This window comes from Mesoplodon bidens (assembly GCF_964165515.1).
Source record: "Mesoplodon bidens genome assembly, chromosome: 6".
Classification (NCBI taxonomy): Eukaryota; Metazoa; Chordata; class Mammalia; order Artiodactyla; family Ziphiidae; genus Mesoplodon; species Mesoplodon bidens.
In genome coordinates, this window is record NC_138162.1 from 5,437,051 (window position 1) to 5,453,333 (window position 16,283).

At 42.6% G+C, this 16,283-nt stretch overlaps 1 protein-coding gene across 2 annotated transcripts in view; it reads right to left on the reverse strand.

Moving 5' to 3' along the window:
• Window positions 1-13,170, reverse strand: part of NUP214 (nucleoporin 214) — a 95,940-nt gene extending 82,770 nt beyond the window's left edge. For both annotated transcript variants that reach the window (XM_081238067.1, XM_081238066.1), the window contains exons 1-9: window positions 13,039-13,170; window positions 10,619-10,814; window positions 9,845-9,996; window positions 8,625-8,823; window positions 7,879-7,949; window positions 6,782-6,845; window positions 6,218-6,321; window positions 4,434-4,540; window positions 3,707-3,773 (exon numbers count right to left, since the gene is read on the reverse strand). In XM_081238067.1, the coding sequence (XP_081094193.1) occupies window positions 3,707-3,773; window positions 4,434-4,540; window positions 6,218-6,321; window positions 6,782-6,845; window positions 7,879-7,949; window positions 8,625-8,823; window positions 9,845-9,996; window positions 10,619-10,814; window positions 13,039-13,083 (1,005 nt within the window). In that variant the 5' untranslated portion in view covers window positions 13,084-13,170. The remainder of the gene's footprint in view (window positions 1-3,706; window positions 3,774-4,433; window positions 4,541-6,217; window positions 6,322-6,781; window positions 6,846-7,878; window positions 7,950-8,624; window positions 8,824-9,844; window positions 9,997-10,618; window positions 10,815-13,038) is intronic.
• Between the last annotated feature and the right edge of the window lie 3,113 nt (window positions 13,171-16,283).

Sequence of the window (16,283 nt, forward strand, 5' to 3'; positions counted from 1 at the left end):
CTTGTGAATAGATAACCACTGCTGTGAACACTCTCTGAAGTACTGTCCACCACAACTAGGTAGACTCCTGAACACAGAGGGTAAATCTAATAGCTGCACGAAGCCAGGCAGTAGCTGCTCCTAGAAATCTGGGACGGGAACCAGGATCTCCAGGGGATCCCTAGTGAGGTCTCGAGCAGAGCAGCTTATAAAGCTGCCCAGAGGCCCTGGGCTCACTCGACCACAGAGACAGAGGTAACCTTAGTTCTTGCCTTCCTAGTTCCTGGTGTCAGTTCCTCACACTGGCCAATCTTCCTGCCACTGGATTCCTTGAGAAACCACCACATCTTTCCAATAAACTCCCCTTTCGTTCAAGTTTGCTTGAGTGGGATCTGTTCTCTGCAACAAATGATTCCTGGTTTTTAAAAATCTAACCTTTTAACGTTGACCAAAACTGGGCAGCATGAATCAAAGGGGAGTAATGCTCAATGAGAAACAGAAAAACAAAAAACTGCTCAGGAAAGGGAACATAATCACGCTCCGTGACTTAGCTATGGAGTGAATAGTCACGTTCCTAATAACGTAAACAAAATGGATTCCAACTTGGAAAAACAATCTACAGACAAAATAAAGAAGGCTTGCTAATCACTACAGAACAGAATACAAACAGTATCAGCTTTGATTTTGCAGAAGACGAGACACAGATGACAACAGCTTACAGGTAGGAGTGGGAAAGGTGTGCTCAAGGTAAGGGTGGGGCGCTGAGATGTTCTTCTCACAGCTCGGAAGATCAAGAGAGATGGTGTATGGGAATACCGTAAGAAATGAAGGTAAAAATGATTACTTAAAGGTCAAAGATAACCAATAGAAGAAACTAAAACAGTGCTATAACCCTACTGAAAGGAAGGAGGGAGGGTTTGAAGGCCACATGTGAGCTAAATCCTCATTTGCCCTAACAGCCAATAGTTTAACATTAATAATCAACAACTAGTGATAAAGCAAATTATTATTTAGGGATAAGGAGGTAACCATTAAAAGAAAAAGTTTACAAGTTAAAAGTGGTCCCCTTTCGAGAACAGGACAGATCAGGACAGGATGGGCAGGGGTGATTTTTCACTTATAAGCCTTTCTCCACTATTTGATTCTTCAACCGTGAACATAATTATTTTGATAAAAAGCAAAAATAAAAGTGTTTTTCAATGTGTGAATACATAAAATATTTGTGCTACTAAGAAATTGTTACTGAAGTTAATCCAAGAGCAGCAAATCAGACTGCTGAACTCTGGCCTGTGACCCTGAGGACTATGCACTTATGGTTGGCCACCTTGCTGCCCAGAGAAGGATGGATAAATGTTGAATGACTGAAGAGGCATATGTACCTGTGCATTGGGTGCACAATACATTTTTAAACTCAAGGTAGACTTTTAAAAAGAAAAGTTTCTGGCTGAGGAGTTGTGAGAAATGGTCAGAATGCAGATGCATTTTGCAAGTAGACCAAACATTACCTTTTGATAGATGTGAAATGTGAGAGAAAGAGAGTCAGAGGTGACACCATAATTTTTGCTTGAGCAATTGATGGAATAAGATTAACCTACAAAGAAGGGATAAACTTGAAGGAGGAGCAGGTATTGGGAGAAAAACAAGAGTTTAGTTACAGACAGTATTAGTTTAAGATGCCTCTTAAAAATACAAGAGGAGTTGCCACTTAGACATTTACATATGAGATAGAAAAATACCCCTGGAATAAACTCCACTTGCTTATTGTATATGATTCTTTTGCTTAATGCCTTATTTAATGTAGTGGTATTTAATTTGCAATGTCAAATTCTGATATAGATACTACTTCATCTGTATTTTATTGGTCCATGTATTATTTTGTTTCTTTTTGCCCAGTTCACTATTTAGGGTATACCAACACCCTGTAACAAATATAGATCCAAATATGTACTAGCCAACATTACAGAAGATTTTTGGAGTTTGATCGGGTATTCAAGTTGGTAGAGTGGTTGTCCTACCAGCTTTATTCAGGGATCCAAGCTCCTCATTTGTGGCTACACAAGCCATTATTTTAGTCCTTAACCAACTTGGTATCCAGGTGACAAAGAGAAGAGCAAATGGAGGAGGCCCATAGTTCCTGGGGGCCAGGCCTAGAATTAGCACAGAAACTGCTGCTCCCATTGGAATAGGTAGAACTCAGTCACGTGGCCACACCTAACACCAAGACAGCGGCAGAAAAATAGTTCATCATTTTAATGTTCAGAAGTGAAAGAAATTTTAGGTCATTCTCCTGGTTTTCTTAGCAATAAGAAAAAATATTTAAAATTAGCAGAATTCTGTACTCACTTTGATTAGGTGAACAGGTAACTGACCCATATTCCAAGTTCTCTGCATCCTTTTCTTATAACCCTTTACAAAATGCAGCAGAGGCACTAAAATTTGGCTCACATTTTAAATAAAACATTTTATTGATTTGGTCTTCTGTAGCTTATTGAGTTTTCATTCTCTCTTATTCTTTAAGAACAGCTCCGTATGTTTTTATGTTTGTCTCTGCCATTATTTCTAAGTAGTCTGCAACTGTAGCTCTGAGCTTCTTTGACCTGAGTTATTTCAGTTAGTGACTTCATATACATGTATATATATTTGCCAGTATTTTGCAGTTTTGTTTTGATTGTTTAAAACTATATCATTATCCAGCTTTATTACAATGTCAGAAACAGTGCAATGTCATTTCTACATCTGACTTGATATGATCAATTTTTCAAAATGTTTTGTGGCTTCTGAAAAAAAAAAGTTTATTCTTGATGTGTACCCAAATTTAATACAACCATTACCTGGTCTTTACTAATTATATAATTAAAAAAATAAATAAAGAAAGAAAAGCTTCCCTTTCATTGTCTCTCCTGTGTAGTCGCTGTGCATAATCTACCAGAGCTCAGGAGAGCTTACCACGACAACCTCAGCCCACCCTGGCTTGCAAGGAGCACAAAGGGGAAGAAGGGAGATGGATGCTTATCTGCACAGGTGCTTTTAGCTTTCTGGCAGTTTTTCAAAGTCAAACAGAAAGTATTTCTGATGAGTCACAATTTGGGTTGATTTGCATGTCTCTCTTCCATAGTCAAGGATGGGTTATCGTTAACCAAATAGAAGAGGCAGCTTCAAGTAACAGGAAGAAAATAAAGACGGTTGAACAGAACAAGGCAGAAAAAACCTCCTACACATCCAGGTACACTCCTATTGGAGGCTGATTACTAGTATGTTTCCACACACAGTGGATACATCCTAACCTAAAGGAAGGGCTTTTGATGACATTGAAGGAACGGCTAAATCTGACACCCATGTTTGTCCAATGCAATATCCAAGCCATTTGATCCAAGGCTCTTGGTCATTTAAGCTGTGCTCTCATCCAGAAACTCATTAAAAGGGATGTGACTTCATCTAAATCTTAACCTCAGTTCAACCCCTCCAAAATCTTTCTCAGAAAAGTATCACATAAGCAGCCGCAGAGCACAGGGAGATCAGCTCGGTGCTTTGTGACCGCCTGGAGGGGTGGGATGGGGAGGGTGGGAGGGAGGGAGATGCATGAGGGAAGGGATGTGGGAACAGATGTATATGTATGACTGATTCACTTTGTTATAAAGCAGAAACTAATAAAAAATAATAATATTTACGAAAAAAAAAAAAAAAAAAGAAAAGTATCACATAAAAGTGACAAAAGAGAGACATTTACCTGGCTGCTTTGTCGAGCGAGGATACTAACTTCTGTTGAAGCCGCAGATGCTGCCAGCACTAAATCCCTTCAAAGAATAAAACCGGAGACCATTAAATTCAAACAGCAACAGTTGTACCTTGACTTGAGTCACTGGTAGCATCTACAAAGCTTTCACTGGGATGTGAAGGAGAAAAGCAAGGTTTTCTACCTGGCTGAAGAAAGGTAAGAAGATTTTGGATGTAAAGCTTTATTTTTTAGTTCATAGGCTAGAGCCCTGGAGACTCAAGCCAACTGCCTCCCTACTTAAGACAAAGAAGAGACATAACAGAGTCAAGTCAGAATTCCCAATAAATATAATACCCCCATGTAGAAAGAATAATCTAATTTGAGGAACAGAAGCTTTGCTTCAAGTCATCTATCTTTCAAAGGGACACTTCTGCTCAGAGGGAAACTTTAGTTATGTTTTTTAAATATCAGTATTTTCTTAAGTCATCACCGGAGTTAATGAGAAAATGGGATTTCTAAGTTTAGTATGTATTTGAGCTAAATAATTCAAGACTGGGAAGACAGAAGTAGTAGTCAGAAAGGCATTATCTGGCATGAGCTGACAATATGTTCGGGGTATCTCCAGCCTCTATTCTCCTCCCTTACAGAAAGGAAACGAAACAGAACAAGCAGGACCGAGTGACTCAGGCGTGACCTGACAGTGAGGGCAGGCTGTGCCCTCCCTGGGTACGTGGCTCACCATTCTTCAACGTAGTTGAGGTAGTAACGATGCTGCCGCTCTGTACAGTTGCCGTAGCAGGGCTCCATGAAGTTCACAAACACTTCTGGGTGCTTTTCTTCTTTTTTCTACAATGAACAGAACGAGAAAACAAAAATCTCATGGGCGATTTTTCTTGCATCCTACACAGTTAAGAATCTCAAAAGATAAAATCATTTACGTTTTATGAGAAAATTCATTCAAAATATATAGACACTATACAAAGGCAGCATTGAGCAGTACAAAGAACAGAAGCACTGGTCACTGACCGAACTGAATTCAAAGCTTTCTGTCACTTTAGCATGGACAGATGACTCAACCTCTCTGATAATGTTTTCTCTCATGTATGATGGACCTAAAAAACCTACATCAAAGGCTGTTGTGAGATATGAAAGGATACATATAAAGCATCTAACCCAGTCTAACATGGAACATAAGTAGTATTCAATAAACGCTAGTGTTAATATTATCCCTGGGAAAAGAAAATCTTAATGGTATCTTGAAATAAGGCATCTTAATAAACTTATTTTTTAAATTCAATATTGTCAGGAACCCAAAAGAGTTAATAAAAACAAGGCACTTTTTTCTCATATCAGATTGGCAAAGATTAAAAATGGTACCACTGCAGATTGACACATATATTGAGAAGCCGGTAGTTCCATCCGTGGTAGGAGTATAAACTGATACAACTTTTCTAAAAGATACTTCGGCAGTGTTTTCAAAAGCCTATATCAAAACAGCATGTACTGCTGGACCTAGCAAATTCATTTCTAGGTATTTATCCTAAAAAATAAACATAATCCCATTAAGTGTACATAAAAGAGTGTTAGTATTCTTTAAAACAGGGAAAAGCTGAAAGCAACCTGAGTATCCCAACAGTAGAGGAAGCACTAAATAAATTATCTGCCCAAAAGCAAAATTCAGATTTACTGAAGTAGAAAGATAGTTGCAATCTACTAAGTAAAACAAGGTTGCAAAACAGAATGACTAGTGCCACTCCCACTTTTGTTACATTTAGACTTTTCTGTATGTATTTAATGTTTTTCTGGACTTTGAAAGCTAACATGATTTGGAAATATAAGCCCTGCCTCGTTTGCTGTTTTTTAATGCCACTGCAATTTAGTAAGAGCGCGTAGATCTTATTATTCAGGTCCTTCTTTGTCCTTCAAAATGACTCGCTCCCTCACTCAAATGGCTCTTCCTCAGAGGCCTTCCTTGACCACCCAAGCTAAATCGCACCCCAGTCATCATCCACCCCTTACCCTGCTTTATTTCCTCCATCACCCCTACCACTCCTTGATCCAACACTTGTTTGTGGACTAGCACGTTCATCCGAATGCAAGATCCACAAAACCAAGGACTTTACCTTGGTCGCAGCTATATTCTCAGCTTTAAAGCACACTGTGTAGGCATTCGATAAATATCTGATGAATAAATAAGTGAACGAATTTTGAAAATCAAGGTACTTTCTTGCTTCTCTTTAGAGAACATGTCTTTATCATGTTAACATCTACCACAACTCATAGTTTGCAACGTAAGCAAAGTAAGTTTTAGGGCTTTTTTTACCTTGTGGCTCAACAGTAGAACGTGCCCTAAGGGAACACCACCATTGTGGTCCCTAGGCTTTCGGTGCAGCATTAAAATCTTACACCTCAAGTTGCACGACCACTGCCAGCAAGAAAAGGAAACTGAAGCCTAACTGCAAACTTTATTAGAAGACTTCTAAAATTCTCAAATAACAGAGACATCCCTTTCCATAGACATACCGGGAGGAGAGCCATCACCACATCTGGAGCAGTTTCCAAGGTCCCGTCTGCAGCAGCATACACTATTGCGAATTCATATGTACCGATCCACAGCACGTCCAGAACTGAAAGACACACATCCTAATAAACCATCTTGTGCTCGGAATACCCCCGTACGTTATATTACCATCTCATGGATAAAAAAAAAAAAATCCAACTCCTATACCTTTTAAAAAGGTCCGGATTTCACTAACTAAATACAATTCACAAAGACTCAAGAAGCCCCAGTTCATCCCAAAGTGGTATTTTTTTTTTTCTGGTGGATTATAATCAAGGCAAATAATGAAGAAGTCTAATTAAAAAATCAGGATCCATTTAATGTCATTTACCAAGAGACACAGGTGTCTACCAGAGCATTATTGTTAGAGCAACTTAATTAGGTAACTGAAAGAATGGGAGTTTTCATACAGGAGGCACGAACACTTCCCTGATCAGGTATGCAGGTACATCACATGATCTGAAATTTCTGCAATGCGGACAGCACCTCATTAGAGGTCAGCCCAATAAGAAAAGCAGATGTGTTACCTCTGACAGGATGATCTGCCTCATAAAATGGAGGACAAGGAATGACTTTTTTTTCCTGCAAAGTCTGAAAGAGATTTGGAAGAAAAAAAAAAAAACAAAACAGAGTCAAATGAAACAATCCCCAAACCAATGAAACTGTCAAATCCAATAAGTTCCCCTAGAAACCACCTAAGTCTCATCTCCCCAGCCAGGAGAGAATGAATACAGAGACGAGTGGATGCCTACTTCTAGAATCCTACCCTATGGAAACACTCACAGCAACGTGATCAGTGTAGGTAATGAGGATGCTCAATGCAATATCACTTAGAGTAGCAAAACCACTCACACTGATACAGATAACCATCAATAATGGAACAGAGATATTCACATAGTGGAGTCCTATGCAGCCACTCAAAAGAATGAAGTAGCTCTATACGTAATAAGCTGGAAAAAAAAGACTCCAATACACTTTTTGCTTTTTTTTTGGCCGCAGTGTGCAGCATGAGGAATCTTAGTTCCCCGATCAGGGATCGAACTTATACCCCCTGCAGTGGAAGAGCGGAGTCCTGACCACTGGACCACCAGGGAAGTCCCTCCAATACACTATTAAGTTCCAAAAAAAAAAAAAAAAAACCAATAAAATTAAACCAACTGTATTAACTTTTTACAGGCTAATGCCCTAAAAGAACATGTACCAAATGTCACATAACAACTTTTTGTGATGACAAAGAAGAAACAAAACCTTAACCTCAAACCTATTCCACCACATTCACCACTTTGCAGCCCCTCAGAGAACAGGAGGAATACACAACAGCACAGGCCTTGGCATTGCCTGTGAACCCCTCCTTCCCACTCGGATGTGGCCAGATATATATGGATTCTTTGTCAATTTATATTGAAGAATATTCATGAATATTACCTCTGGAAGACCACAGTGGGAAGTTGACAGAGTGGACATGCAACAACTCTTTTCTGCATTCACTTGCACACTGATAGATTTGTTGCAATGAGCATAAATTACATTTTAATAGAAGAAAACAGCAAAGATACTCCCAAACCACCTCCAAAACAGTGGGTAACTTAAGTTAAAAAGTTCTGAAGTCCAAGGCAAGACTTACAGGAAGATACTGGACCACAGTTCCATTCTGTTTCCCCACTGCCAGCTGCTTTCCTTTGGGGCTCCAGCAGACTGGGTAAAGAAGAGAATGTTACCAATTAAAAACTGAATAAAATGGAGCAAACCAATGAGATCTGTACCAAAACAGCTACATAGTAACCACTTCTTGTTCCTCTGTCAGTCCATGGAAGACTGTGGGATCATCCTTACTTGGCACAGTGAAAACAGAAAGATCATTTTCATGATACAAGCCAATTGTGATTTACCACTGGGCCACTGAATCAGCTGTTAAAAATGCTTTTTCAATGGAGTATTGCCCAGAAAGCTGTAAAGTACAGAAAACTCTGTAGTCTTTAGATAAAACAAGGAGAATACAGAAGGTTCTCAAATATCAAGATATCATTCTCTTGCTCCTATTTGATATTTTCTAATGCTTTTCCTCAAAGGTACAAATGACTGTTTCAGAGTACGACCCTTTTAGATCAAAACAATTATTCTCAACAACACAGTTCTAAACCAACTATACCAAAATATTTCTTTCTCCAGAAAACCCAAGCACATTCAAGTTAAATCATGTATGCTATTTGGCTTCAAGGACATTAACTATGGAAATAAAAAACACTCTCTCCACTTCTACCAAAGTACAACAAATATGACAAAAAACCCCATTTGCTTTTTTTCCAGAAATTGAATTTTAACTAGATTACCATTACCGTATGTTACAGAGGAGAAGACTTTATTACTCACCAGAGGTTACTCCTACTGTGGAAGGAAGAGTGGCACACACTTTCACTGTCTCTGTGATTTGTAGGACAGCAATGCTGCCGTCAGCCAGACAAACTGCCACCATGGAGGAAACAGTAGGGTTCCACTTCATATCGATCACCATGCCTCCTGCATCTTTCAGGAGCTTATGATATGCAAACGGGCGTTTCTGCTGTTTGGCCTTTTAAAACAAATGCCCAGAAGCAAAAATAAATTAGTAAATTAATAAGTACAGAGACATTTCATAGTCAAAGAAAATTACTGAATCTGCAAGTTTTCTCGAATTACAGTTCACCTTTTGCCATGACCATGAAAAAAAAAATGTAGCTCTGCACAACAGTCTATTTGTTACAGACAATTTTAACACAACTTTGAAAATGGCAATCAATTGTTATAGCACACTCAGAGGGACTCGCAACAAAGGAATGCACAAATGCAAAATAATCCATAAAGAGCAGACACTAAATAAAAATCTGGGCTCTGCTTCTTAATAGTGTTGGGCCCTTGAATTTTAGAGAGCTCTCATCTTAAAATATTATACTTGTTTTAACTGGTATGCAGAAACCACCAAAGGCTTCAAAATTCCAAAAGAGCTTCACTGAAGATTTGTCGTAGAAGGTTAATGAAAGATCATTGATATAAGAGGAACCCCAAACAAACAAACACACAAGAACCCCAAATACTTAAACTCTTTGGGCCTGTTTCTCTACCTATGAAATGAAGACGACAGTACCTACTGCATCAGGCCATGAGAGGTAGGCATGAATGAGAACAAGGCATGTAAAGCACTAGTACAGGGCCTGGCACACAGTCAGTATAAACACTCAATATTATTGACTATTATCATTACTAAACAGCCTGGAATGGAAGAACACTATACTAGGAGGCCAGAGATCCAGGATGTAGGAACTTCTGACATTAACTACTAACTCTATGGCCTTGGGCAAGTCACCTAAGGGTCCCTGGGCTCTGGCTGTCTCATATATAAATGAGAAATGATAACATCTTGGGGCAGGTGGTATTATGAAACAATTTATTGAAGTCACCTCTATCTCCAAAGATCTATCATTCTGTAATTAAGGACCTTTTAAAAACCCATATTTTAATCTAGAAAAAGAATTCAAAGGTCAACCAAGAACTTCTAGGTTATGATTCAATACCAGGAAATCTTCTTAGGTCCCTACAGTTTGCCAGCAGCTTACCTCATTTGAGAAAGTGCGAACGTCGAAAAAAGCAATAATGGAACCATATTCACTGGACATCATGCACACGGAAAGTGTGAGGTTATCACAGCTCAGGGCCAGGTGATGTATCGGGAATTTCATAGGAACTAGCAAGCTCTGAACTTTATCAACTATGAAAACATAAAAAAACACAAAGCAGAAAATGGAATGTTCTAAGCATAAGCCACAAACTCTCTATTCAGGTCTATGTGAAACAATTTTTGCATCTACATAAAAATATGCACACACCCTGATAACAAGTTGTACAGATAAATCGTAGCTTTCTTACAGATGTATCATGTTGCATTAAGTATCACAGGGACTCTTCCTCATCTGACCTGAGAAAACTAACTGTGGCTGTAGCCCTTCTTGAAAACAGTGCCCTGTACCGTATTTTTGCAACAATGCTCCAAATAGCACACATTCCCATTTGTTTGGATGGCGCTGTTGCGACAACTAAAAAGCCACGCAATGAAACTCTTCTCCCAGGGAGCTGGAACCCAAGTTCAACTGAGCACGGCACAATGGTAAGCTGTTCTTCCCTCTGAGCTCAGAGGGACAGCTCATCAGAAGAGAAACACAAAGGACCACAGAGAACACCCAGGAGGGCTTCCAGAAGCCTACCTAGAACTTCCTCTTCTTTGGGGTCAATCTCAGGACTAACAGCAGTTTTACTACTAGAATGATTTCTTGTAACTCAAATGACATTAGCACTTCACTCCTCTATCACGCAACACAAAACAAGGAACTTACCTATCTCATTGGGATCATCTCCAGGTTCATTCTGAATAAGAAGATTTTTAGTAGGAAAAATCTGCAACCCACTGGCTCCACCAGCGAAGACCAGGCCATACTTGTTGGACACGGCAAGCAGATTCGAGCGTTCCTTGGGCAACTCCTCAGGGGAGTCAAAGATTCTCACCTTCTGCAGTGCTCTAAACTGAAAATCCTGTGGTGCGGGGTCAAAACAAGATCAATAAAGGGAAGACAGGAAATTAAATCACATCTGTCATTATATTTCAGTACACCCAATTCCAGTGCAACAAAATATACATCCCCCTGAGGGTAAGGGCTGTGTGGCTCAGTCATTTTTAAGCTTCCTGTGATATTGTGGCACCCGGTATAGTGCTTATTAGTATTTACTGAATAAATTAGATTTTAAAAATTCTTTCATGAAGCCTTCCTTGACCAACCCAGGTAACACTCATCTTTTCCTTTTCTGAATTCCTAGCTTATTTATTGTCTGAACCACCACACAAGCTGCACTTTTTTATTTACAATCTTGTCCTATTTCGTGGTATGTCTTATGATACAGAGTAGCGCTTAATAAATTGTTGTTAAATATTGAAAGCATCACTCAACTACCCTGTGAGCTCAAACTACCAGTGCAGTACACAACAAAGATACATGGAAATAATGACCACTGAACGGTAACCAAATCCTAAGAAGTGGCTTACCTGCATCGGACACTAAACAAAACTCCCACCACAGAAGAGGTCAATCTCTTGGTCTTCAAGACCTATAAACATACCTAGATGCTATGAGGACATCTAAGATCAAGTCCAAACCCCTTAACACAGGCTATGAGGCCAACATGGCTTGACCCGTCCACTTCCAGAGCCTCACCTCCCAATACTCTGTTTCCCTCCCACAACTGTGCCATCACCTCTGCCACATTCGGTGCCACCTCCACCCCCCCCCCATTTCCAGTTTTCATTTCCTCCCATTTCCATGCTCCTTAGCCCCTCAGGGCCTGGGAGCCGTCCCCAACCTCCTGTCGATGTCTGATTCATCCAGTCTTCCCTGAATTTATTGATCTGTTTTCAAAGAATTTTCAGTGTGTACTCCTTCTTGGTAAAAAGAGTTCCGTATGTTTACCAAGCATTATGTTAAGTTGGGTTTTAGACATATATATATTTTGTTTGTTTGTTTGTTCGTTTCTTCAATTCTAAACCTATCTTTAAGTCAACGTTTTGGTGAAAAGAATACGGATCTCCTTTTGCTTACACTCTAAAAAGTGTAAAAGCCAGAGACAGCTTTTCTCAGTCTTCATTTGGGTCCATTTACGGTGTTTCATGCAGGATCCCTAACACACCCCACATACTAACTTCCTTGGATTCAATGTTTAATACATATTTGCTAAGAGATTAACTGAAGTACTCTTCTTAATTCCAACTGAGTATGGTGATCAGAAATCCACACGGCTTTCCAGGTCAGACCACAAAATTTTCAACCTCTTTTGTTAATCCTCATCCTGATAATCCCAAATATCCAACTTGGGTCTTGTAATGAGAATCTCAAAGGGAGGCCATCATTTTCTAAGTCTGTGGTTCTAAAACCTTTTTATCCTTCTGCTCCAGCATATGAAATATGGCACACTCTCACTGGGTTGCTCACCCTTGGCGGTGATTCTCAAGAAGAACGAGAGCGTCACTATTCTAAACATGGTGTGGATTATTACTCCCTAATGCATTTCACTGATTTGCTGTTCAAACGCCTAAAATATTCCTACAACTTATTTCCTTTCGGGTGTTTACAACCATCATTTGGATCACCTGGCCCTCTCAAGTTTCCTGACTTCAGGTTGATTTCCAGTGCCGAAACAGCCCTCCGATCCTAGTTAACTAAGCTCTTATAGGATAAGTGATGAACCCTGGCTCTGCATTAGGCAAGCGTGGACCGCCTTACTAGTACAGCGAGAGAGGAGGGTCTTAAAAGCAGTAACAACAATCTGGTTTTCAGCCCGCTTGTCAAATGCGGCTTTGGGTAAGTTACTTTCCGAGCCTCAATTTGCTCCTCTACATTAACAAGTACTTCGTAGGGTTGCTGTGATAATTATCAGTGCCTGGCACAGTAAACGCTCAATCAACAGTAGTTAGAACCACTACTCCAATCACCACATTAGACTGGCTAGGATAACTCAAGAGGCTCGCGTAAGACCAACAGGGGACGCGGAAACCGCATTCGGTGGGGCTTTCACGCCGATTGCACTGCAGAGCGCTACAGGACGCGGTAATGAGAACTCTGAAAGCGGCAAATTGTTCAAGCAGGAGGCGCGGGGGCGGAGGGGGGGGTCGGGTCGGGTCAGCGGACATCCGAGCTTCCCGGGTCAGCGGGGCGCCAAGGCAATACCAGAACTAAGGAAGGGAGGGAGGCCCCGGCCAGTCTCTGACCTTCATCTCCCGCTCGGGGATCACGGCATCCATTTCGTCTCCCATCGCGCCGCCCTCAACTGGTCAAAGCAGCTACCGCAGCTGCCCGCGTCCTTGCAGACACAGCCCAGGCGGCTGCCAGGCCAACTTCCTTCCCTCAGCAATAGCGGCACGCAGGCATGACGCACTTCCGACACGCTTTTGTGACATCACACGATTCGGGCCGAGGGAGGCGGAGGGACCATCTAAAGTCGCGAGCCCTTCTGGCCGCCGCCTCCCATTGGCCGGCTCTGTCAGAGTATGGGGCGTGGCCCGGAGTCTGTGCGCCTGCGCCCGGGAGCGTCCAGGTGCCGCCCCCGCGTTTTCAGTTGGAGTGGTTTCTCACACTGGGAAGTGCAGGCGCGAGTCCGCCATGTTCGTTTCGTTGAAACTTCGCAGTAGTCTTTGGATGTAGGTGGTTATTAATAGTTCCGATTTCAGAGGAGTTGGGAACTTGACAAATATTTCCAAGGGGCTGTAGCTTCTGAGAAAGGCTTTAGAGGAGTGTGGAGGAAAAAGGTTCTCAGAAAGCTGGGGGGCCGGATTCTCGCCACGGAGACCCTTACGTGTCTGAAGGCTGAAAGGGGATATTCAAGGGCCCCAGCGATCGGCTTTGTTTACTCGTTGGAGTAACAAGCCTGGAAACTGCGCAAAACACTGCGCAAAGACATCCTAGTCACCTAGTGGTTATCATTGCCATTTAATTGCTGAGGCAACTGGAAGCACAGAGAAGTTAAGAACATTCCCCAATGCCCCTCAGTCAGAAAGTGGTGAAGGCTGGATTAGAATTCAGCCTTGCTGATCGCTGGCTATTACACAGTCCTACGTAGAGATTTTTGTAGTTGAATTATATTATAAATGCTCTAGGTCAGAGATTCTTAACTCGGAGCCCATGGATCAGCTCCGGGAGCGGGGGTGTATTCTGCCACTTACTATTTGGTTTTCAGCAAACTGCTCATCTGCTCCAAGCCTGCTTCTCGTTTATCAAACTAGGATGATATAATAGAACCTTACTCATGGGGTTGCTGTGAGGAGTAAAGGCACACAGGACACATTCAGTCGTGTCACTGTATCAGCTAGCTCTTCTGAATTTGCTGACCCCGGAACCACCCCCCAAATACACCAGTCAAGACGTTGATAAGTTTGTCTGTTTTATTTCCAGTCCAGTACCACACATACTCAACACGCACACGCACACACATACCGCATCCACTTGAACTTGCCCGACACACTTCTTCCTTTTGAATGGCAGGGACAGAGCCGTACTCGGCAGCCCCCAAGCTGCTGGTTACGTTAGTTAGATTTGGTCTTTCAGAAAGAAGACAGCTGAACTCCTAGAAGCTGAGCCCTTAGCCAGAGAAGTAAGAGTCCTAGAGCTAATAGCCACAACCTGAAATACATGCAGACCACCCCCCTTCCCAGGGACCACTCTTGAGACCCTCTCCCTCTGGAAGTTGAATTCCAAATGATGAAGGAGCTGGTAAAGTTTCCCCAGGACACTCCCCATCCAATGAGAGAACTCTTTCCTGCCCTTTCTAGAAGCTGGGGACACACCCACTTGCTCTCCTCCCTTAAGAAGGTTTCCTGCAGTCTACTGTAAAGTGTGTAACCCGCTGAAATAAGCCTGGTTGGTTCTGTCCTCCTGTCTGAGTGAGGTACAGATACACTGACTATGATGGGTAGTCAAGGAAGGCATTACCTTGCTCAAAGGTCTCAGCCAGTCCCAGAAAGGAGAGGCAGTGGGAAGGGGTGGAGACAGGCAGTTGCTCATCTAAGGATCTCAGGGGGAAAAAAAAGAAAAGGCAGGGGAGGGAGTGGAGGTGAGATTTTACATTTACAGGGTGGAATGTTTTGCTGGGGTTTAAACTTCAACCAGGCTTATGCATTTTAAGTACCTTCTTAGGCCGAACATCAGCCTGTCACGGCCAAATAGTCTTGTTCCTGAACTGGTTGAGACCAGTGGATTAACCCAACCTGGCCGTTTCCCCATCCCCTACCTGCTCCACTCCCTCCAGCTGCTGTAAAGTCAGCTCCTTGGCCTCGATTACGGGTCAGAGGAGCCACAGGGAGCTACCAGGGGCTCCAGCGCCCCCCACAGCTCTCTGCTTCAGGTTTGTGAAGGCTTCTGCAAGACCCTTGCCCAGTGTTGGGCCCAGTTAGGCCCCCGGGATTGCCCGGCGGTCACCTCGTATCCTCCTCTTCCCTAACTTTCATCACCTGGGTCAGACTTCCCCACTAGACTCTAAATTCCATGAGTCTGTCCATTTCGCTACTGGGTTCTTAGCTCTTGGCCCATAACAGGTGGTTAATAAACATGTTCGGTGGATGAGTGCATCGAAGACCTGAGTGGGCAGGGGAGGGGACTCCAGAATACAGGTAGGGTCAAGGCTGGGGTCCCTGCTGACGCTGCCCCGGAGGCACTGGGAAGGGTGAATCCTGGTGCAGGGCCTTGCCCAAGGGTTGACCTAAGAGACTGCCCCTCTCCGCCCCTTCCCTTGTTTTCATCACTGACTGAGGCAGCGCAGAGCAGAGATGAGGCATGGGCAGGGCATCTGGACACCTGGGCCCCGGTCCGGATCTTCCATCTCCAGATGGACCCCTGCCCTTGGGCAAGGCACTTAATCCCTGTGGGTCACCACAGTTTTCTCACCTGTGAACTGAGAGGCCTGGCCCAGCTAACCTACAGGGTGGATCAGGGCTCTAAAACCCTAGTCCATAATAAAAAAACACAGGTGACCCCAATCGAATCCCCAAGCTCAAGGTTTTGAGTGATCTGGAAACAGAATGATGAATTAGAGAGACATTGGACATGGCACATGTCAGGACAAAGTGGGGGGACTTAAAGCTTATAATAGGTTGTCAATAAATACCTGTTGAATGACGGAGTGAGTGAATGAATGAATGAATGAATGGTGTGAGGAAGGTGTGAAGGCAAATGGGGAAGCAGAGTCAGGTTTCAAGCAGGTCGGGATCAGAAAGGCAACCTATGTCTCAGCTCCTGGCTTAACAGTAGTGCTGCCTCTGTCTGCCATGAGCATGTAAGTCCTCATCCTCCTATCCTGTTGCCCTCAACATCCTCCCTAAAAGGTGGGACTAGACTGAGCTGAATCCCCTCCCCCAAGGCCCCTGGATCCCCTCTGCCTCTGAAGCCCCAGCAAGGGCCAGGGGGAGCTGCACCCTTCCTCTGAGCTGCCTGTAAAGGTGTAGCCAGGGGGCAAGGCTAGAGG